Source organism: Macrobrachium rosenbergii, chromosome 48, assembly GCF_040412425.1.
Source record: "Macrobrachium rosenbergii isolate ZJJX-2024 chromosome 48, ASM4041242v1, whole genome shotgun sequence".
Lineage (NCBI taxonomy): Eukaryota > Metazoa > Arthropoda > Malacostraca > Decapoda > Palaemonidae > Macrobrachium > Macrobrachium rosenbergii.
Window position 1 is genome coordinate 62,592,876 of NC_089788.1, and position 25,087 is coordinate 62,617,962.

A 25,087-nucleotide genomic window follows, 5' to 3' on the forward strand; every position below is an offset into this window, starting at 1 on the left:
TTCTGCCAAAAAATATTTCCTAAGAAACAAGTTTCTGCCTGATAGACAGATAGTAATGACTCTTCAAACATTTCTCCAAAACCCAAGAAAAATACCTTTTTGTAGCAATTTTAACAATAGTAAAACAGAGAATACATATGTATCAAACACCCAACATTTTCTAAATGTATTGGAAGAAAATGGGTCACCACTGCAATTGGGCATCAACAAATGAATACTTTGATGAAAATCTTTTTAACAGATCTGCAGTTCTTGTCATACCTAAAGCACAAAAACTATCTAGTAAATACTGTATAGAGATTTCAAAGTAAACACTACAGTTCTATATGTATAAAAACTAATCATGTAATCAAGAAAAATTTACAATCAAATATATTCTTATGTCTATCTTCTGAAATCTATTTGTTTACCTCATGTTCCTTCCCCAGCCAATCAACAACGTGTGATCCATTGTTAACCTACAGCATGGTTTCAAGCAAAACACACAATACCTTCACATTTCCACACTACTGTACATAAAAAATACACTAAACAGAACACCACTCAGCAAACTGACTCCTGTACTCCTGACAGACACTCTCATCCTGAGGGCCATAACAGCAGATATACCAACATTGTTATCTTATCAGTTATCTTATCGTAAAGCCTTAATAATACAACAATTTTACAGAAATTAAGAGGCATCTCACTTGTTACTTGTCCAAATTCCAGAGTAATGAACAACTAATTCTAATAATAGCATCTGTACATAGTTAAATCCACCATAAGTCTTCCAAACCTGATCAAAGCTTTATCCCCCCTACGATGAGAAACAATTTAACTAGAAAATTAAGTCACAAGTCTCTACTCTCTGCTGGCCAGAATGGTCTCTTCTCATACTCGTATGGCACCAGTTCCAACCATACAACACTTAGTATACTTCTTAAAATTTAATAATTGTATAAACTTTAAAAATCTGATTTTGACAAAACTTCCAAAGAATTCTGTGCCCACAACATGTTATTCACAAGTGGGTATTATAAAACCAGAGGGTACCAGGAACTAATTCAGCTAATGATGTTACTGAAAACTGCAACAGGCATATATGAAGAACTTACAGAAAAATATTGGTATTGATCAGCCATCAGGATCCCCTTTTATCACAGGAGGATACAAGGGAGTGCAGAAAGTAAGACTCCAAAAAATTATATATGCAGAAAATGCAGTGTTTACAGAATACAAAGAGAAAGTTTTAAAGAAGTTTAAAATATTGGAGATTGTAACAGAGGAAAGAGTATCTTTAATCATCTTTTCAACATAACCTATATTAACTGGAAAGGAAAGACTGAAAAATCCCATTCCTCAAAGCAAGAGTGAGGATGAGTAAAAGCAATACATTATTCTTCAAATGCAACAAACAGGCTCACTAGATATGATAAGAATTGCAAAATATACAGAATTCACAGTTTTCAATGCCCATTTCTTATGAGAAGAGCAAATGGGGAATGAGGAGTGAGAAGGACCTAATAGTACTGAGCACTGAATCTTGACCCAACAAAAGACTGTTAAGGATGTCACTCGAGACTATGGAATGTCATCCAGCTGGGGTAAAATGTCAAGCTGGGGAGGCTGTACTCCAAAGTCAAAGTGGAGGACAAGTTTCTCCAGAGAGACCCGGTACCTGACCAGAGATTGACATAACTTGGTTTGAGGATCTGGTTTAAAACAGAAATTCTAAACAAAGGACCAAAACTCTCTGGATCCTGTCATAGTTGTGTCAGGTATTAAGTTAAGTATACCTTAGTTTTACCAGACCAGACCACTGAGCTGATTAACAGCTCTCCTAGGGCTGGCCCAAAGGATTAGACTTATTTTATGTGGCTAAGAACCAACTGGTTACTTAGCAACGGGACCTACAGCTTATTGTGGAATCTGAACCACATTATAGCGAGAAATGAATTTTTATCACCAGAAATAAATTCCTCTAACTCTTCATCAGCCGGCCAGAAAATCGAACTCTGGCCTAGCGAGTACTAGTCCAAAGCTCTACCGACTCGCCCAATGTAGAGCTTATGTGTCAGGTATTACTGTACTTATCCCAGTAAGTAGGGAGGCCCAGCTGATTATATGTTAGTTTTAGAAGTTAATCATTATTATTTTATTTTTATTTTCTGCATTAGTGAGATGGTATGGGCATTACAAAATGTATAAAAAGCACATGTTTAATTTTATAAGATATTTTTATAGCAAAGCATTCTTTATGTTTAAAAGTATCTGGTTTTGTTGTGACGTCATAGAAAGTGATATCATAGGATGAAAATGGCGGGAGGGAGCAAAACGTAAACAAATGCAGGCGGGAGTGTTGAATAGCGTGTGGTATGGCAGAGAGAGCTCTCTGATGGTTAGGATGTTAATTTTGGGTTGTAAGTCTGTTTTGTGGTTTTTGTAGTCTTAAGCTGGATTATATAATAAAAGAAGAACAATGTGAACAGGTGGGTGGATTGCATAATTGTAGCATTTCTGGACGGGTTAGGCTAGAAAAACTTTCAAGTGGTAGCAGAGCGTGGTTGGTTAAAAATGGACGGATCTGATGGTAAACTTTAGGAGATGAAATGGAGAAGAGACTGTCCAAGATTTAGTGGGACACAGGGCGATTATAAAGGATGGAGAGGACAAGTTGAAGATTGGCTTGTGGTGTGTGGAGAAGAAGTGAAGTACCCAGGGATCAAGATAACAATGAGCTTAAAAGGAAAAGCTTTAGAAGTAACAGAAGGAATAGATAAAGATGAACTTAAGGATAAAGAGGGTTCAAAGATAATCCTATCCAAACTAGATGAAGTGCATCTAAAAGATACATTAATGGAAAACTAAAATAAAGTGCAAAACTATTTTAAAATAGAAAGAGAATCTAGTGAAAAAATGAGAGATTTTATAATTAGGTATGAAAAGGCAGAGTCAGAGTGTAGTAGAGCGATAGGGAAAAGCATGCTTGAAGGGGAAACAAAAGGTTTTCATGTACTAGAACAAGCGAATCTCACAGAAAATCAAAAACAAATGGTATTACCAGCTTGTGGTCAAGAAAAGTTGGAATATAAAACAGTGTCACAGATAATGGGATTAGGGAATAAAGAGGAGGGGGAATGGTTGGGATCAGAAGGTTATAAGAATTGTGGGAAAGGGAGGGAAAACCAAAGATATCGGGGAAAAGTGAATCAAGGTAGAGATGGAAGAAATCCTATAAATAGAGAAGGGAAAGTATCACTGTGTACAATATGCAAATTGGAATGGCACTGGGCTAGAGATTGTCCTCAGATTTTTCAAAGAAGAAGAAATCAGAAACTGGACAATATGAAAAAAGTTTATATAGGAGAAGTTAGTAAAACAAGGGAATAATCTTGGGAAGAGTTTGATGCGATTTTAGACACATGATGTGAATCAACAGTTTGTGGGGAATTATGACTAGCATACATTGTCGTGGGTTTGAATCAGGAAGAGATGAGGAGAATGAATGATACTAAGAGCCTAATAAAGTATTTAATTTTGGTGAGTCATCATACAAGTCGGAAGGAGTAATGGAAACACCAGTGATATTGAAAAACAAAAATTTTTATTTGAAGACAGATATTTTGCAGGGTGATGTACCATGGTTAATAGGTAAGAAAACCGTGAGTAAAATTAAGGTAAATTAAGAAAAGACAAACAGGGCCATTAAGAATATCAATTTTGAGGAGGAAGGCAAAAGAATTGTTACTGGAGGAATGGAAGGGAAAGAGTCTAAGGGAAATTAAAGGTGCAATGGTGACGTTACATCTACAGTTTGGTCACGGAAGTGGAGATAAAATATGGAAGCTAACAGAAGAAGCACAGTGGAGTGGTGGTTTGAGAGAGGAAGAAAAAGAGGAAATAAAAGTTACTAACAGACTTAACCGCACGTTGTAAGGTATGTAAAAGAAACAAAAGAAACCCAGTTAAACCAGTAGTGGGGTTTTCTTGGAGTAAAACATTTAATGAATTTGTAGCAATGGATGTGGGAGAGATAGAAGGGAGAACGTTCTTGGTAATGGTAGATATGACAACGAGGTATTGTCATGCTTTTTGGATAAAAGACAAGAAACCAGAAACTATTATAAAGACACTTTTTGATGGGTGGTTTGCTATATTTGGAGCGCTTTCTAAAATATTATCAGATAACGAGGGAGAATTTCAAAATTAAAAAGTAATGAGGATGGCAGAAAGATGGAATATTAAGGTACTGGCCACAGCATCTGAATCTCCATGGAGCAATGGACTGTGTGAAAAGACAGTAGGCATAATCAAAGAACGCTTAGGAAAGATGAAAGATGAAAAAAACCCTGCTTTGCCAAATTTAATGGGAGAAGAAAGTTCAAGTCCTGCAAGCAGAGATAAAAGTATGGAAGAAAGCATAGCAAGGGATACACTGAATGCAATGCATATGGCCAGAGAAGTGTTTATCAAAAACAAGTCTTGTAATAAAATAAGAATTGCTTTAAACAAAAATGTCAGAGAACACAAATTTGAAGCAGCAGCAATGGGAGATGAGGTATTCTATAAGAGACAAAATGAAAATGAATGGACCTGCTCAGGTAGTGGGAGTATCGGGTAAAACAGTAGTGGTTAAACATTGGGATTATCTAAGAGAAGTAGCTAGAATACATGTTACGAGGATTCAAAGACTATCACCAGAAAAAGAGAAGATACCTAAAATAGACAAAGTACACACTGTGAAGGGTGAATCCCTTGCATCAAAGGAAGGGAATATAGATGGGCAGGAAAGAAAGAAGATGATAATGGGCTGGAGAAGGAATGCAGATATAAAAGACTATAGAAAGAGATTTGGCAGAGGAAGCACTAGAATATGAAGGGGAAAGTGAGGTAATAGAAGAAGAAAGTGAGGTAGTAGAAGATGAGTTAATAGAAGAGATACCCAAATTCAAAAAGGGAAATAGAGTTAGAGCTATACAAAAAAAAAAATACAGGACAAGCAGAAGAGTGGACTATATTAAGTCTTTTAGTTCCTCATTGGACGGGTTGGTATCGTTCTCAGCTGGCACTCTGCTGGGCCAGCGTTCAATTCTCTGACCAGCCAATGAAGAATTAGAGGAATTTATTTCTGGTGATAGATATTCATCTCTCATTATAATGTGGTTCAGATTCCACAATAAGCTGTAGGTCCCGTTGCTAGGTAACCAATTGGTTCTAGCCACGCAAAATAAATCTAATCCTTCAGGCCAGCCCTAGGAGAGCTGTTAATCAGCTCAGTGGTCTGGTTAAATTAAGGTATACTTAACTTGCAGGAAAAAGATCAAGCAAATCTTGGGCTGATTCATACAATGTAAATGACTCAGAGTCAGGTGACAAGGGATGGGTTAACTTAAGAGATTACAGTCATGTAGAAAAAATTGAAGATGAAGAAGAGGTTTTTCTAGGATTTGGAAATAGAAGCGTAACTGAAGCTAAAGAAAAAGAACTGCAATGCTGGAGAGAAAACAAGGTATATGAGGAGATAAATGACACTGGACAAAAAGCTATCTACAAGATGGATAGTAACTGAAAAGGTAAAAGGGGGATAGGATATGTAAAGCAAGATTGGTAGCTAGAGGTTTTGAAGAAGAAATGGCTCAATGGGAAAAGATGCTCCTATATGCAATACTGAAAATTTAAAATTTTGTTTGACAGTCATAAAACTGAAAGACTGGAATTGTTATACGTTAGATGTAAAAACTGCGTATCTACAAGGTGATGAAATACAATGAGAGGTATATTTAAAACCACCTAGTGAAGATGGTTGGAGTGGATTACGGAAATTGAAGAAAACTGTTTATGGGCTCAAGGATGCATCAAAGGCATGGTACTGTAAGGTGGTAAAAGTGGTGGAAGACCTTAAAGGCAAGAGATGTAGATTAGAACCTAATATATTCTTTTGGAGGTAAGACAATAAATTGAATGGTATTTTCTGTACACATGTAGGTGATTTTTGCTATGGAAGAAGTGAAGGATTTTTAAAGGAAACAATTGGGAAATTGAAAGGGAAACTGCAAGTAGAGAACAAGAAAGTAAAAGTTTTAAGTATATAGGAGTAATAGTAGAGCATAAGGAAAATGGAATTTGTCTTAATCAGTGGTAGTATATAAATTCTATAAGAGAACCAGAAGCTAGAAGATTTACAAGTAACAGGGTACTAGGACAAAAGGAGTTAACAGAATACAGATCAGTGGTAGGACAGTTGAATTGGGTATTGCCACATACCATGTCAGAAATATCATATGTCAGTGAATTAAGTAAAGCTTTTAAAGAAGGAACGACTCAAGATATGAAAAAGCTGATTAAAACAGTGAGAAAAACTAAGAGCATAATGGGAGAAGTGATAATAAGTGAGTTAGATGCTTCATTTGGGAATACTGAAGATGGTCATACACAATTAGGTTATGTGATATCTTTGACTGATGGTAAGAGGAGACGTCCTATATGGTAGAAATCCAGAAAATCCAGAAGAGTAGCAAAGTCCACAACTGAAGCAGAAGCTCTGAGTGTGGGGGAGGCCATAGAAGGATTGATATATTTCAAACATTTGTGGGAAGAGATAGTAGGAGGGAGAAAATTAGAAGCACTGGTTAAAACTGATAGTAAAACCCTAATGACTGCTATAAAACCAAGTACTGGAGCAAGTAGTAAGAGATTAAAAATTGATATTGCAGCAATAAGAGAAACAACAGAATCTGGAAAAATAAAGGACGTGAGATGGATAAAAGGAAAGCATCAAATACCTGATGCACTGACTTTAAAGCTGGAGTTCTGGGGGAAAGTATTAGAAATTATGCAAAGGGTAAAGAATTGGAAAATAATGGAGATTAGAGGGGATTATGATATGAAGAGGTTGGAGGGGAGGGAGAAGATAAGTGTGATTATATGTTAGTTTTAGAAGTTAATCATTATTATTTTATTTTTATTTGCTGCATTAGTGAAACGGTATGGGCTTTACAAAATGTATAAAAATAACACGTTTAATTTTAAAAGATGTTTTTACAGCAAAGCATTCATGTTTAAAAGTATCTGTTCTTGTTGTGACGTCATAGGAAGTGATGTCATAGGACAAAAATGGCGGGAGGGAGCAAAATGTAAACAAATGCAGGTGGGAGTGTTAAATAGTGTGGTACGGTAGAGAGAGCTCTCTGATGGTTAGGTTGTTAATTTTGGGTTGTAAGTCTGTTTTGTGGTTTTTGTAGTCGTAAGCTGGATTATATAATAAAAGAAGAGCAAATAGGTGGGTGGATTGCATAACTGTAGCATTTTTGGACAGGTTAGGCTAAAAAACTTTCACCAGCTGCTGACCGACTTGAATGAGGCAGTAAAGCAGATCACATGATCATACCCTTAAAGTACTGTAATCCTAAGTTGTACGCCCTATAAAAGTAAATGGTAAGTTTTATGGCACTCTTGTAAATTGAAGCTCTCACAGGTGTAAGAATACTGGTGATAATTTGGTAAGCTATAGCCAGGCCAAAATACCTTCTCTTACCAGAGAAAATGAAGGTATGTCTCCAGAGCCATGTGCTTCTAGATGTGAAAATGTGAACCCTTCAGGTCCAGGGGCACCAGAAATCCCATTCTCTAATGAAACAACAAACAAGGATATGGTCCCCAACTTGAAAGAAGTCTCATGAAAAAACTTGTTCAGCTGGCTAAGACTGATAATGTAGCACCATCCACCTGTCACCTTGAGAACCAAAACTGGGGACTGTTAAAACCAAAAATATCGTCAAGTTGCTCTTCTATCACTGGCTTCTCCAGCAGCAACCTCATCTGGTTGTCCAATGTTTGGGATTGGATCTGCAGTCCTGAATCTAAGCCTTGCATGCTACTGGAAGTGACACAAGTGGGGTGTTATCTCAAGAAAAGGTAGTCTGTATCAATCTATGTTAACTCTAATTACCCACAATTTCACAACTGACTGTAGTCATGATCTTCAGAATTTCTGATAACAAGACTACTGGTAAAAGAGTCAGAGGGGGAATACCATCTTCATTTCCTTCTGTCTCCCCATGGCAAGGGACTTTGTTCTAGTTCCTGCCCAAAATGGGCTGAATGGACTACTTGTGTCAACTTGCTTGAGTCATCCTGCTGTCTGCTCCAGTGGTATGGCAACTAGGCCTGTTGTGATGTGGGGGCAGAGTATTCTGCCTGGGGTCAAGGTTTCTTTCGTATTCAAAATCACTACCCTGGTTGAGGGTGAGGTTTGCCTGCTGGACAGCAGCTGAACCAGATACTATGCAGAAAGGAATGAGTACAAAAATGTCATGCACTGAAGGTCTTCAAGGTCTGAGGAAGATAAGAGGTTAGAGAAGTTCTGCAATGCCTAGTCCCTCTTCAAAACAATGGTGGAAAGAAGATACAGCCCCAACCAGATTTTTATGATAAAAACAAGGTGAAGAGACACCACCACCATCCCCATAGACTTTACAGTGTCTGCACATTTCAGTTCCTTCAGTCAACAAGCCAGTCACCCCTAGGAACCAATCATGCTAATATGCCAAGGCTATGAATTCCTACATACAATGTTCAATAGTGTCAATCTCTACCATAAAGACATTGACTGAGGAGGGAGAAAATGCCACCAATGCCTGATGGGACAGCTTCAGTACCAGATGAAGGCTGACATGCCTGTATAGGGTGGATGTGAATATAAAAATCTTCCATAACTGCTGGTCTGGAAATGTGAAAAAATGTGGTGTGGCCATCACCTTCTTGTATTCCTTTCTGGAGTCTCTGCTTCCCATCTTTATTACACATCAGTGAGGATGTCCATAGTACTGTAGTGTTATCAAAGTTACATCAACCACCAGGATGGCTAGGTTGTCAGTGGCTTATAGAGTCCTGGGTTCTACAATCGACACTTCCTTTTTCAGTATCTGCTGCCCCTCAAACTGGATGATGCACACCCAATCCAGCCTCTCCAAGATGAAGACCTCAACCTGTATGGCCATGGCTGCTTGTGGTTAGTCAGAATCAGTAAGCTTGTTGACAATGACTATCCATCAGATACCCCCTTCAAACCACATTTTCTTGGCTGCATGTCACTGTCCTGGGAGTAATGCCCATGGAAGAAATGGGCTTCCTGTCACAGATCTAAAAAATCACCTCTTCTTATCAGAGGTATTCCACAATAACAAATGACATGACACTTCACTTGATGAAGGGTAAGATCAAACTCTGAACAACCAATTTCCTTCCAGTGTTTGTTCCCATCAAGCTAGGAAGCTCCTTCAAAACAGTGACTACATCCCTGTTCTGCTGCTAGTAGAGAAACGAGTATGGGAAAGAGCTGCTATACTTTCAAGTTCTATGACTACTCATGAAGCTGCTGGCTGACATCCAGGGTTGTCTGGTTGCTAACATCTGTGCAGTTTCCGTCTAAAATTCTGGTCCATGCACTGCTGCATCTGCAGTCCCTGGGCTGGGCACCTGTGCACTCCCAATCTCCAGTTCCTGTGGTCTGGTAGGTAGCTTTCCTGAGTCTTGGCATGGGAGAAGTTACACTCTTGCAACCCTGGAGCTGGAATGCAAGGTCAAACACTGCTACCACAGATGTAATAAGACCAGTCCTTGTTGCCTGAAGCTGTGGTTGTTCTCTCATTCAGGCACTGCTCCTGGTGCTTTCCTTGGTTAAGGTCAAAGAGCAGCCATGTTCCTGGCAGCAACCCTAAACAGAGTTGGAATTTCTTGACACAAGATTGCTCACTTTCCAAATGGTCCTGGTATTTAAGCCATCTATAACCTGGCTGAAATATCTGTAAATTACGTTATTCCTTCAAAACACCCTGAAGTGGGAGATTATGCATCTTACACAGCCTATCCCAGAAAGAAATCAATGACAGCTGGGTAGGGACAGTGGACATTGTCACACCTGCAATATGAAGCTGGCATAGCTTGTGGTGGTACAGTTCATGGTAAACCAAGGAATGGGTTAATCAGCTTCCACAGTAGATTCTTAATGAAATCTTGGAGAGGAAAGAATGTGTTCATTCAACTGAATGTATCTGTTGTCCAGAGAAGGAACTCCTACTGGTTGATCCACTGGCAATAGGCCAACAAATGTATGTGATTGCTTGACCAAACCCTCATCTGAAGTTAGACGTTCCTTAACTGCTATCAGAGACAGGAAAATATTCTGCTACCTCTCTAGATGTTGAGGCTGAGGATTCTGAGGCAGACAAAATGGAAACTTTAGTGGTAGCAATCTTGACAAGTTCCATCTTGTATGACCTCCTCTTGTGGAAAAAGAATCTACTGGACAGGCAACCAATCCCACTACATGAGGTTTCATTCACACATACATGGCACAGTTCACCTGACAAGCCCTTGTAAGTTTACTGAAGTATCATAATGCAAGATGAAGAGCAAAATAATATACAAAATAATACAATGGAACAAATATTGTGCTACCACACAAAATACAAAGATAGCATTGTAAGCGATAATTAAGATTATACTAAGGGTAAGGTTATCAACACACCTCAGACAAAATTTTAAAAGTTATTAAAAATGATATTTTCATGATAAAATAAAGTTTTATATATACTTACCAAGTAATTACATAGCTATGAGCTTCCTACCTACAGCAGCCTAAAAATTCAAAATTCACGGTAGCGTTAGTGTCTGTTCCAGTGTAGGTACGTGGCCCACCCACTATCAGGGACTGTGAGGAACAACTAGGTAGAAGCTTCAATTCATTTGCACCCTATGTCCAAAAGAGGGGAGGATGGAGGGCTCTGATCATGTAATTACTTGGTAAGTATATAGAAAACTTTAACATAAAAACGTCATTTTCATATATGTGACTTACCAAGTAATTACATAGCTGATTCTACATTGGAAGGTGGGATCTTTGGGCATAATCTGTACCAAAACATTCAATAAGATGATGAATCTGATATAGAAAAGTTGCCAGCATTGAGACAGCTTCTTGTTCCTTACCTGGCAAGGAAGCACTGCAGACAGGTACTGCCTCTGGCCTGCACTCCTTTTGTCCTCCAGCATACGTGGCTGTATAGCCCAGAGTCGCTCCTGCATGAGTGGGAACTTTGCAGTGACAAAGGCACACATGTGGCTTGCAAAGTTACAAAGATGCCCTTGCCCTGGGCGTAGACCAGAATAGGACCACAACACTATTAACTACACCGTATTTAAAAACTATCACCCACACTGATAAAAAACTGGCAAGCACTACAGACACAGTGTGTCCCCAGGCTTCCCGAAACTCGACACCTTAATTCAAGGCGAAGAAAGCAGAGAGACAGAAGATTCCCTATGCTTCCTCTCCCAACACCAAGCCAGCCACAGATAAAGGTCCTAACATGCTGCAATTTTCAAAAATGGTCTCCACGTCTTTGAGACTGTGTTCCAACACAGTCTTGCACCTCCAGAAGGTTGATTGCAGGACACTCGAAAGAGAAATGTTATGTCAGAACCAAGAGAGGTTGCGATAACTCTAACTTCATGGGCTTTCACTTTAAGTCTATAAAACTTCTTGAATCTGGGAATGAGATTCAGTAATCAGATTCATCAGAAAAAGGAAAGGGCATTCTTGGAGAGCGGACGGGAAGGGTTTTTGACCGAACACCAGAGGATGTTCGAAGGACCCCTGATTTTTTCAGTCCTCTGAAGGTAGTATCTCAGGGCTCTTACTGGACATAGAAGTCTCTCCTCTTCCTCTGGTCCAAGAATGTCCATTAAATTCTTGATGGAGAACGAACAGGGCCATGGGTTAGAAGGGTCCTCATTCTTGGCCAGGAATCCAAGCGAAAGGGAGAAAACCGTGTCACCCTATGAAAATTCAATCCTCTTGTCAATCACATGGATCTCACTAATACGCTTGGCTGTAGCCAACGCTACCAAGAAGAGGGTCTTCTTGGTTAGGTCCTTCAGAGAGGCAGAACAAAGAGTTTTGTAAGGGGGTCTGAAATCCATTTCAGGAAGACATCTAAATTCCAAGAGACCGCATCTGATTTTGGTTGCTTGATGGAATCGATAGACTTAATGAGGTCAGATAGACACTGATTAAGAGGACAGATCTAATCCTTTATGTTTAAACACAGAACTAAGCATAGATCTGCATCTCTTGATAGTTGAGGTAGAGTTGAAAATTTTTCTAGCCTAACCTATCCTTAAATCATTCAATTATGTGATCCACTCACCTGTTCACGTTGTTCTTTTTTACTCTATGCAATCCAGCTTACGACAACAAAAACCACAAAAACAGACTTACAACCCAACCATTATCGACCTAACCTTCAGAGAGCTCTCTCTACCTCTTTTACACCATGCTTTCAACACTCCCGCTCCTTGTTTGTTTACATTTTTCTCCTCCCGCCATTTTTTCGTCCTGTGACGCCACTTCCTATGACGTCACAACAATAACATACTCTTTAAACATAAGGAATGCTATGCTATAAAAACATCTTATAAAATTAAACATGTGCTTTCTTTTTATACATTCTGCAATACCCATACACTTCATCAATGCAGAAAATAAAATAATGACTAAACTTATAAAACTAACATACAATCACACTTATCTCCTTCTCCCTCCCCCCTCCAGCCTTTCTTATCCTAATCCCCTAATCTCCATTATTCTCCAATTCTTTACCCTCTACATAATTCCTAATGCTTTCCCCAGAAACTCCAGCTTTGGTCAATACATCAGCTATCTGATGCTTTCCTTTATCCATCTCACCTCACTTATTTCTCCAGATTCTATTGTTTCTCTTATTGCTGCAATATCAATTTTTAATCTCTTACTACTTACTCCGGTACTTGATTTTATTGCAGTCATTACGGTTTTGCTATCAGTTTTCACCAGTGCTTCTAATTTTCTCCCTCTCTACTATCTCTTCCCACAAATGTTTGAAATATATCAATCCTTCTATGGCCTCCCCAACACTCAGAGCTTCTGCTTCAATGGTGGACTTTGCTACTCTTCTAGATTTTCTGGATTTCCACCATATAGGGCTTCTCCTTTTACCATCTGTCAATGATATCACATAACCTAATTGAGTATGACCATCTTCAATATTCCCAATGAAGCATCTGCATAGGCTTCCCAATAAATCTTTTCTTCTTCTAACTCACTTATTATCACTTCTCCCATTATGCACTTAGTTTTTCTCACTATCTTAATCAGCTTTCTCATATCTTGAGTCGTTCCTTCTTTAAAAGCTTTACTTAATTCACTAACATCATATGATATTTCTGGCACAGTATGTAGCCATACCCAATTCAACTGTCCTACCACTGATCTATATTCTGTTAACTCCTTTTGTCCTAATACTCTATTACCTGTAAATCTTCTGGCTTCTGGTTCTCTTATATAGAATTTATATACTGCCACTGATTAAGACAAATTCCATTTTCCTTATGCTCTACTATTACTCCTATATACTTAAAACTTTTACTTTCTTGTTCTCTTACTTGCAATTTCCCTTTCAATTTCCCAATTGTTTCCTTTAAAAATCCTTCAGTTCCTCCATAGCAAAAATCATCTACATGTGTACATAAAATACCATTCAATTTATTGTCTTTTTTCCAAAAGAATATATTAGGTTCTAATCTACTCCTCTCACCTTTAAGCTCCTCCACCAGTTTTACCACCTTACAATACCATGCCTTTGCTGCATCCTTGAGCCCATAAACAGTTTTCTTCAATTTCCATAATCCACTCCAACCATCTTCACTAGGTGGTTTTAAATATACCTCTCGTTGTATTTCATCACCCTGTAGATATGCAGTTTTACATCTAACGTATAACAATTCCAATCTTTCAGTTTTATTACTGTCAAACAAAATTTTAAAATTTCGGCATTGCATGTAGGAGCATCTTTTTCCCATTCAGCCATTTCTTCTTCAAAACCTCTAGCTACCAATCTTGCTTTACATATCCTTTCCCCACCTTTTACCTTTTCAGTTACTATCCATCTTGTAGATATAGCTTTTTGTCCAATGTCATTTACCTCCTCATATACCTTGTTTTCTCTCCAACTTTGTAGTTCTTTTTGTTTTTCAATATCACCGGTATTTCCATTACTCCTTTCGACTTGTATGATGACTCACCAAAATTAAATACTTTATTAGACTCTTTCTTAGTATCATTCATTCTCCTCAACTCTTCCTGATTCAAACACACAACAATGCGTGCTAGTCACAATTCCCCACAAACTGTTGACTTACATCCTGTGTCTAAAATTGCATCAACCTCTTCCCAAGATTCTTCTTCTATTTTGCTAACTTTTCCTATATAAACTTTTTCTTCTTCTTGTCCAGTTTCTGATTTCTTCTTATTCTGAAAATTCTGAGGACAATCTCTGGCCCAATGCCATTCCGATTTGCATATAGCACACAGTGTTACTTTCCTTCTCTATTTAAAGGATTTCTTCCACCTCTACCTCGATTCACCTTTCCCGATATCTTTGGCTTTTCCACCCTTTCCCAAAATTCTCACAACCTTCTGATCCTAACCATTCCCCCTCCTCTCTATTCCCTAATCCTCAAATATACTTTTCATTATTTGTGACACTGTTTTATATTCCAACTTTTCTCGACCACAAGCTGCTAATACCATTTGTTTTGATCTTCTGTGAGATTCGATTGTTCTAGTACATGAAAACCTTTTGCTTCCCCTTCAAGCATGCTTTTCCCTAGTGCCCTACTACACTCTGACTCTGCCTTTTCATACCTAATTATAAAATCTCTCATCTTTTCACTAGATTCTCTTTCTATTTTAAAATAGTTTTTTCATTTTACTGTAATTTTCCATTAACGTATCTTTTAGATACACTTCATCTAGTTTGGACAGGATTATCTTTGAACCCTCGCTATCCTTAAGTTCATCTCTATCTATTCCTTCTGTTACTTCTAAAGCTTTCCCTTTTAAGCTCATCCTTATCTCTATCCCCGGATATTTCACTTCTTCTCCACACACCACAAGCCAATCTTCGACTTGTCCTCTCCATCCTTTATAATCGCCCTGTGCCCCGCTAAATCTCGGACAGTCTCTCCTCCATTTCATCTCCCAAAGTTTACCATCAGATCCGTCCATTTTTAACGAACCACGCTCTGCTACCACTTGAAAATTTTTCTAGCCTAACCTATCCTTAAATCATTCAATTATGTGATCCACTCACCTGTTCACGTTGTTCTTTTTACTCTATGCAATCCAGCTTACGACAACAAAAACCACAAACAGACTTACAACCCAACCATTATCGACCTAACCTTCAGAAAGCTCTCTCTACCTCTTTACACCATGCTTTCAACACTCCCGCTCCTTGTTTGTTTACATTTTTCTCCCTCCCGCCATTTTAGTCCTGTGACGTCACTTCCTATGACGTCACAACAATAACATACTCTTTAAACATAAGGAATGCTATGCTATAAAACATCTTATAAAATTAAACATGTGCTTTCTTTTTATACATTCTGCAATACCCATACACTTCATCAATGCAGAAAATAAAATAATGACTAACTTATAAAACTAACATACAATCAAGAGTTTCTTGGATCCTTCAGGTATAGTAAGAAATCGGCTACTTGCCTGACAGAGGTCTCAGCAGAAGAGACATTATGGCGTCTGCACCATCCTCTGAAGACTGCCCACTTTGACTGGCAGAATTTGTTAGAAGGACGTCTGCATTTCACAATAGCTTCTGCCGCTCATTTCAAAAACCCTTTCGCTCTGACAAGATGCTCAACATCTGTAACCTGTCAGGGCCAGAGCAGACAATCCTTGATGGAACCTGAGGAAGTGGGGCTGTTTGAGCAGCAACTGCTTTTGTGGCAGGAGCCTTGGGAAGTCTATAGTAATCATATAGAGTCCAGAAACCATTCTTTCCTTGGCCAAAAGGGGGCAACTAGAGTCATCAAGACATTCTGGTAAGATATTAATTTGTTTATTACTTCCCTTATCATGCTGAAGGGAGGGAAGGCGTAGACATCGAGGCCTGTCTAATTTAAGAGCATAGCATCTGTCTTCCAAGCTAGAGGATCTGGGATAAGGGAACAGAAGAGGGAAAGTCTGTGATTCTTTGAAGTCACAAACAGGTCTATGGATGGTGTGCCCCACAACCTCCATAGGTCGTTGCAAACCAAAAGATCCCATGTCCATTCCATTGGAAGGACTTGTTTGAGGCGACTCAGGCCATCTGCCAAAACATTCATCTTTCCTTAGATGAACCAAGTCAGAAATGACACCGGGTTCTGACCTGCCCAGAGCAGAAGTTCCTTCGCCACCTCGTAAAGAGAGAACAAGTGGGTCCCCCCCATGTTTCTGATGTACAAAAGTGCTGTCGTATTGTCTGCGTGAATCGTTACTGTATTGCCACGCACCAGAGTCGAGAATGACTGGAGACCCTGATGAATGGCCTTCAGTTCTTTTATGTTGATATGGGAACTCTTCAATATTTCCGAAACTTTGTGATTCCCTAAATGAGCTCCCCAGCCTAAATCCAACACATAGGAGTAAAAGTCTAGGTCAGGGCTTGCTGGAAGACAGACTTTCCCTTCACAAAGTCTGTCTTCGTACAACCACCATCGAAGATACTGTTTGATCTCCGATGTGATCGGAAAAACAAAGGAATCCTCTCGTGTTTTCCTACTCCAGTTCACTCTTAGAATTGGAGCAATCTCATGTGAAGTCTGCCCAGTTTCACAAACTTCTCAACCGAGGCTAATGTTCCTAACAGGCCCATCCATTGAGCCGCTGAGCATGACTGAAGAGGAAGGTACTCTGACGGACTGAAGGGAGGAGGCAACTCTTCGGGGGAGGGAAAAGCATGAAAAGTCAGAGAGAATCCGTGAGTAGGAGTCGTCTGCGACTTCTGGGTGTTTTTCAAAATGCCTAACTCCCTTGGTAAGTAAAGAGTTTTTGTTAAGTCCACCACACATTTCTCTCTCAACGGAGACCTAAGCAGCCAGTCATCCAGGTACCTGGAGATGTTTGTTTCGAGAAGGTGAAGCCATTTGTAAAGGGGGGATAGGATCCAAGTAAAAACTTGAGGGGTCGTGGAAAGGCTGAAGCACAGAGCCCAAAATTGGAGAACTTTCCCTTGGAACATGAATCACAGAAACTTTCTGAAATCCCAATGTAATGGAACATGAAAGTAAGCATCTTGCATGTCCAGGGTGACCATCTAGTCGCCCTGATGGATGGCTGACATTACTGACTGATTCATCTCCATGTGAAATTTTGTCTTCATGACAAACTGATTTAGGGCACTCACGTCCAGAACAGGCCTCCAACCCCCGATGCTTTGGGGGCTACAAAGAGACTGTTGTACAGTAAAACCCTTCCGACTCTTGATCCTTGACCAACTCCACCGCCCCCTTGTGCAGAAGGGATTCTACTTCTTGTAAAAGGGCCACAAATTTCTTGGAGTCCACCGAGTACGCTGTAAATACGATTGGCAATTTGGCCGAAGGAGGGTTCTTCTTGAAAGGAATGGCATAACCTTCTTTTAATACCTTGACCACCCAAGGTTCCACACCTCTTCGACTCCATTCTCTCCAAAAGAGGCAAAGTCTGGTTCCTAATGGAGCACATAGGACTAGATCTTCACTTTTTTGGGTGCTGGTTTGAAGGTCGATTTCTTAATCAATCTTGAGGGAGGTCACAGATCCAAGCGAGGTCTGGGTTGGATCTTTTGTCTTCCCCCATGAAAGGGCTCAGACTGGAGGAGAGAGAACGACTTCGTAGTCACGGTTGGAGGGGTCTCTGAGACATTTAGCGGATTGTGACAGTAGATCATTTGTAGACTTCTTCTGAAGTGATCTCAAAATCTCCTGCACTAAGTCTTGAGGGAACAACTGAGCTTTATCTATAGAAGAGAACAACAGAGCCGATTTCTGAGTAGCAGTCACTCCTTTGGTGGCGAACAAAAACCACAAATCTCTCTTCTTTAGCACACACATTGAAAAAAGAGAGGCGAGCTCTGCTGAACTATCCCTTACCACCTCATCAGCACGACAGCATTCCCAACCAGTCTGTTGCAAAATCCTTCGCCAGTGAAGGACACTCCTCGATTTTCTTGGATAATGTGCCAATAGTCCGGTCGAGGAAACTATTCACCTCTAAAATCTTAAATAAATTCCTAGTCAGATGGTCTAGCTAGGGGAAGGAGAACATTACTTTTCGTCGTCGAAAAGGCTGACCAACATGTAGAGAAGTCCCCCTGGGAGGAGGCAGAAACTCCCAGAGAAGGAGCTTCTCCGGTTTCATAAAAGCAGTAGCTTCTCTTGACCAATTTGCCCTGATCCCTCTTCAAGGCCAGCCAGATGTCTATTTCTTGGAGCACTTTCTTGACGAAGAGAGGACTAATTTTGGCAGATTTGCATTGTCTGAGGGAAGTTTCCTCATCAGGAAAGTTGAAGCAGGGGATACCGGAGCAGCAGGAGTAAAGAAATCCGGATATTGTCAAGAAAATATTTTAATAAGGCAGAACAGGACAATGACAGGGAAGACTCCTGTCCTACATCTTCATCATCGGAAGAAACTGGCGACAAGGCTGTCTTTTGACTTAGCGACAGCTTGGTTCTTATTCAAGAATGACATTAGGTCATCTAACTGTCGTCTAATAAGAGCAAGCAACAAGTCCTATTGAGTTGAAGAATGCGCCTGAGGCGCAACTGGTGCCGAGTTGACCTGCTGTGTCGACTGATGCACAGATGTCAGTGTCAAGCGATCAGTCGAACGAGATTGTCTAATAGGAGCCATCACAGCAAGTTCAGGAGACAAAGGACATTCCAGGGCAAGATGGGATCTTAATGAAAAAGAAGGATGACTCAGAAGTTCTTCCAAACATTTAGTCAAGCTCAAAATAAGAGATGGACTCCAGACTGTCCCAGGCCAATGGAGTCAGATGTGCAGAAGAAGTGGAGGAGGCACCACAAAACTGCAGGAGGGCTTGGGGCTAACACTAGCCTCCTTATATTTCTTAACAGGAGGAGGGGAGCTGTCTGCCGCAGCGGAGTCTCTTCAAAGGTCGAGAGACAGAAGGTCTACACCGCTGACAACTCGCGTCCGGCAAAGAGCCTCCCGAATCCGACGACACACGATGAGCACTGAAAGAGACACCTTTCCAGTGGTGCTCTGTCATAGCCTGGGACCAGACAACAGGCTCGACGGAGGGGGTGGCCGTCCGTGGGGAAATTCCCCTGGCGTCCCTTGGACCTCCAGTATGTCTTCTCCCCATGAAGGGGAGCGGGACAGGGACCTTCATCTAGGAGCACCAGTGGGACAGGCAGCCACCTCCTCAACACTTTGCACTGCACTTACATTCCTTACATTGCCTTTCACCATGAAGGTTCTAAAAGAAGAACCAAATTCCATCACTGTGTTTGCTGAAAACTCATACTTTTTTACTGAACTTTGATTTGAGGCTGACAATGGTGTCATGATCGGGAGCACAGAAACCTGGAACAGGAGTACATGGAATAGGAGTAGTAGGGCTAAGGACAGGAGATGACACAGGAATGTTAGAAGAGACAGAATTATCTTCTACAAGATCTGCTACTTCTACAGGATCTAAGCTGGCTTTATTTCTGGCCCTAATAGCCACCTTTCTCTTCCTGTCTTTATCTATTTTGTCTTGATGAGAACTAAAAACTTTCCATTGTTTATCAGCCCAATCTCTACCTTCTAAACAAGTAGTTTCCCATTGCAAATTTGCTCTCTACATTTCACACACTTTGAGTAAGTCATAACAAGACTTTGCTAATCTAGTCTTGCACCCTTCAATGCAAAACCTAACTCTTGATGAGCTAGAGTCAGACATCCTAAATTTAATTAGATAAGTCAACCAAGGTTAACCAAGACGATAATAGTCATGCGCTAGTACGACAACAGAGTACTTCACCAAGACTCCAGAAAACCATCGAAAAAATTTATGAAGTAGGCCACCAAAAACCACCGATGTTACTCAGGAGCCAGCCGAAAACAAACTGAGGCTTTCTGCCTAGTTGTTCCTCACAGTCCCCGATAGTGGGCAAGGCACGTACCTACACCAGAACAAACGCTAGCGCTACCGCGAATTTTGAATTTTTAGGCTGCCGTAGGTAGGAAGCTCATAGCTATGTAATTACTTGGTAAGTCACTTATATATACAAATGTTTTTTCACACTAAACCATTAATTACAGCCTTACTTCCATGCGTCTGACTGTCCAGTCACACCAACTGCACATGCTCAAATCACCTTCCAGCACCCTTCAAGATGTCATTCTTATATACCAACCTCAAAAAATGCAAACTGCAGGGACAGGAGAGGAGTACCATATGTTACAATTAATGGGATAGTATCAGAAAACTTCTAGCTTGTAAAATCATATTTTCATTACATACCAATTTACCATATAAAGCCCGAAGAGCAACTTAGGAGGGAGGACAAATTATGAGCTATGCCGTAGAAAGACAAAAGAGTAAGAGATGTTAAGATAAGATGTCTATCCATCCCCTGGAAGGTCTGAGTGAAGTCTTTATATTGCAAAAGAAAGGTCATACATCCATGGCAGACTGGGAGCTCTCAATAAAGCATTGATTGTTTTTAAAGTAGGGGCATACAATTCAAAAGCAACCTTCACACCAGTCACATGAGACACAAAAACAAACAAGTTTTCAATGTAAACCAAAACATAAGGGATGATAATCATAAAGAGGATAGGGATAAATGACCTATATCCCTCTGAAATGGTAAAACATGTCCCATTGCAACAATGGACTCCAGCAAGTACATTAAAAGGCTCATGCATAACATCATATAAGCAAAATCCTGATAGCTCTGACAGTACCAAGTAACTGCTCCCAGAATGGCAGGAACCTTCAGAATAAACTCAAAGGATATCGATGTCAACCAAGTACAACCTCGCCATGATATGTAAGAATATGCCATGGAGATCATCTGACAAAGCCAGTAGGAGACTGTATTCTTCAATAACACAAAGGTCTTTTAACAAATGCGGAAAAGAAGTCTTTGACAAAGGAAGATGGTAGAGCCGAATAGAAAAGACCCCCCCGTGGCAATAAACTCCAGTACTAATGAGAGACCAACAGAAGGTCAGTGACAGGAATAGGAGACTTCCCCAGCCAAGACATGGAGTTTGTTGACATACTTAGAGGGCATCAAGTGGTGAAAAGCCCTATTCCTTACACCAAACAATGAATTTTGCCAACTTTACCTAGTCAAGGTAAATAGTAAATCATATGCAAGGGGCAAAGGGTGGCTAAAGTTCCTGCCATGTCCTCCAAAACACCTTTCTCTCAGAGACTAAACTAATAACTCCTCGTGTGAAGATGGAGCATTGGTAGGCTTTAAATCAATGAAAATGACCCTGCTTCAGGAGGGCCCTAAAAATGGGAAGGATTCTGGGTTGTCCACTAATCCATCAGATCCAAAAACCACCCCATATGGATTCCTGCCATTAACAAAGATCTCAAAGGATGCCCTCTGTAATGGGAACCTAAATGTACAGTAGCAAGGTGGCTACTAGATGAAATGGTATACTGTACAAATGTTTAATGTCTCCATAATGTAATACACATTTCAGCCTTCTAAGAATGTCACAGACACTTGAAGGCTATATGGATGACCCATAACTCTAGGATACTGATATGAAGGAACTCCTCTTCAATCAACTATATTCCTCCTGCTCTCAGATCCACAGTGTGTGTTTCCCCACCTGTGACTGGATGCATCTGCCTCAGATTACTTTCTTCTCTCCATCACTTTCCATCACTGAAACTTTCAAGTCAGTCAACTTTAAGAAATTTTAACACATTTCAAGTAGTAAATGGAGGAATTATATCTTGAACCACCTGTAGGAAATCAGCCTACCACAACATCCTAAGATTTAGCCAACAGCTACTCAGTCCCTACTATTGGATGATAAAAGGGTAAATCACCATAAGAAAGAATTGAAGAAGTAAATATCAGTTTCCAAACTAATTACCAGTTTCAATCTGCTGGCAAGAAGCTTGTGGTTGGACATGGAGGTCCAGATCAGCGATCCTCACGGTAATCCCTCAAGGATTAAACCAATCTTACTCATATTGACTTTTGAATGTTTACAATCAGAGTAAGGTATTGTGGTTTGCTTCTCATATTCCTGCTGAACAGATTTTTTTTAATATCAAACAATCCAACCTAAAAATCTTCAGAATCACTTGAAGTGGATGGTTAATTTTAGAGGCTACTATTACAAGAAGTTCCCGGTATACAACAGGTCCGGCTTACAACGTTCTGAGGTTACGACGCTTTTCAAATATATTCAACAGAATTTATTTCCAGTTTACGATGCGTCGTACGCCAATCTGACGGAAGAAATATGGTTCCAAAATGGCAGAATAATCAAAATTTGGAGGCTTTTTTGATGAAAAACTCAATAAAAATGCAGTTTACATCATTTTCAATACACCCAAAGCATTAAAAGTAAGGTTTTTTAGGATTTTTACGATTTTCGGTTTACGACAATTTTCAGTTTACAACGCGGCGTAAAAACAGAACCCCCATCGTAAACCAGGGACTGCCTGTACTGTCATCAGAGGAAGACTGGACTTGTGTCGTTTAAGAGAGGAGTATCTTCAACATGGGACATAAATACTGAACCCAATGAGACTCGAACACCAGTCACAGAAATAATGTAGGTCATGTACTGCTTGACTGTGTAGAGAGATTTGTGCCTACAAGTCCCATTTATTTCATGCATGAGCAGCCTGTTGCCACAAGCGTTGGTGGCATGGGTAGGCAAGCAACGAGCAATTATTGGTAATCAAACTTTGACCATAGCTGAATTTAAACTGTTAACAAAGTTTTCTACCAAGGCAAGCAAAACAAGGCTGGATAAGTGGTTGAACACTTGCTCATCAATCTTCAAAAATTCTCAGGAGGCAGTACTAGCAGAATCAGCTGTGCAAACGTACCTGCTGAGACACTCAAAGAAATGAATACAAGAAAAATCTCTAACCAGGGTAAAAGAGAGCAGACTGGAAGGGCAATCTCTTGCCTTTTGCTGCATCAGAGAAATTTCCAAGGATGGAGATGGGATTCTCCTTAGTCTAATCTATCTATCTTTTTCTCATGTCATGCGGTCCCAAAGTTACACTGATGGAAATGCTGTAATGCCAGCCACAGCACTGTCTGATGTACAACATTCCTTAACGAATGGAGTCACCTGCAAGCAAAATAGTTCAACAAGGAATCTACTTGACATTTTGGAGTCATCCTTTAAATGTCCCCTTCCAAGCAAAATGATACCTAAGATCAGCAAAGCAACCCTCGCACACTTAATTTTTTCTTCAGATTTCATTGCTGACCACAGCAAGGACAAAGTAGAGGGATTTTGTCCAGATAATACATACAAGCTGCAGGTTACCCAGCAGCATTTAACTTGCAAAATAAAGCATGGCCTAAGTAGAGTCAAAACAAACAATTGCCTAAGGCTGATCCACTACTGAAACCAGCCCACAAGCCAACCTTATAGCTAATACTTCCTAATGGTTTGCATTAATACATACACTGCAAGATCAAAAACAGTACAACTAACTAACCATTTATAAATGTCGTTAAAACTACAAACAACAAATGTGACAAAACTGCAGCACAAGTCAAAATTGCAAAAAACAGATGTGATAAAACTGCAGCACTAAAACAAATTAAACTTAACAAAATAATTATAAAACAACTACAACTGCAACAATAATGCTACAACCAAAGTCATACTTAATGGAAGATACACCGAGTCTTCACTAAATTAAAGAACCTGAATGAAATCCACATACGAGTAACAAAACAGCTTTATATTGTCACAATCACAAAAATCCAGTATCAGGAGGCACACAAAACTGGAATCCCACTAAAAGGAAAGCCCAATAACTTACAATAAGTAGCAAAAAAAAAAAAAAAAAAAAAAAAAAAAAAAAAAAAATTGACACAATGGTAAAAACTATAACACAGCAAACTGGGAGAGTGACAAGCAGCAGCTATGAACACGATAAAGTTACACAACAAAATGTGGTGGGATGCTGTGAAGCATTGTAAATGGGTCTAGGATTTCTTTCCATTACAGAAAATGGTGCAACTTGGATTCCTTTCCCAGATAAGACACCTCTACTAATGAGGTTCTTATGAAAAAACTTAAAACATAACCAAACTTGCATTCATGAGTATATCCTTGTCATAATCACCACAGGTATACAAATTTTACATTTTGACCTGATTCTACTAATTTAAAATAATAATGGCCAATAAAAGATATGTCATATTTAGCCAGGTAAACCAGAGGCTTTTTCTGTAAAACAACAATCATTCTATTATACAGCCAGACAAACTCTGCAAAATATTCACTCACTGTTACATAACTCAAGCCAATCTCCATAATGATTTAAATTACACTAAAAAAGTCTAGTCAAAATTAAGAAACAAAAAATTCTTTTGCAAGTCACTTACTTGGAAGTTTTTTGCACATTCTGGGATCTTTGGTCTCTCCTGCTGGTTCTCTCTCGTGAGGCTTGTTCTACTTGCTTCTTTAGGATTGTCAGGAGCCAGTTGTCTGTTATTTCTAGCATTTCTCTGATTTCCACTCTTGGTGCTACTTCTGTTTTCTGGGCCTTCTTGCATGTGACCCCTGGCAACTTCAGCATATGGAGAATTTTCTTTGGATGGAGTATCCTCTGGCATAAGTGACTCAAGTGATGAAGCGTCCTGTTGTGGAACTGTGACTTCTTCCATGGGTTCCATTTCCATATCAAAAGCATCAAGGGTCAACCTAAGAGCCTCTCTTAAAATGTCTCCATTGCCAGTAGATGAGTCCCTTGCCTTAGGACTTCTTTTGCTAGAGATCATTTCATTTTCTGAGGCTAAATTTGGATTCTGTGACCCTTCACTGTCTGAATCATCCGATATAGGTGAATACAATGAATTATTTGAATTTTGGCGCATTACCACTTCAACTGGACCAGGAACACCAGCATAATTACCTCCATGTCTAGTTTGCCCCAAGTGACTCTGGTTCCCACCACCTCTACTACGTGGGTTCCTAACCAAGGCACTG

General features: G+C 39.7%; 1 protein-coding gene across 1 annotated transcript in view; it reads right to left on the minus strand.

Moving 5' to 3' along the window:
* Nucleotides 1-24,671, minus strand: part of LOC136831463 (uncharacterized) — a 177,057-nt gene extending 152,386 nt beyond the window's left edge. Inside the window, exon 1 of the mRNA XM_067091954.1 lies at nt 24,484-24,671. Within this exon, the coding sequence (XP_066948055.1) occupies nt 24,484-24,602 (119 nt within the window). The 5' untranslated portion in view covers nt 24,603-24,671. The remainder of the gene's footprint in view (nt 1-24,483) is intronic.
* Nucleotides 24,672-25,087: the final 416 nt, after the last annotated feature.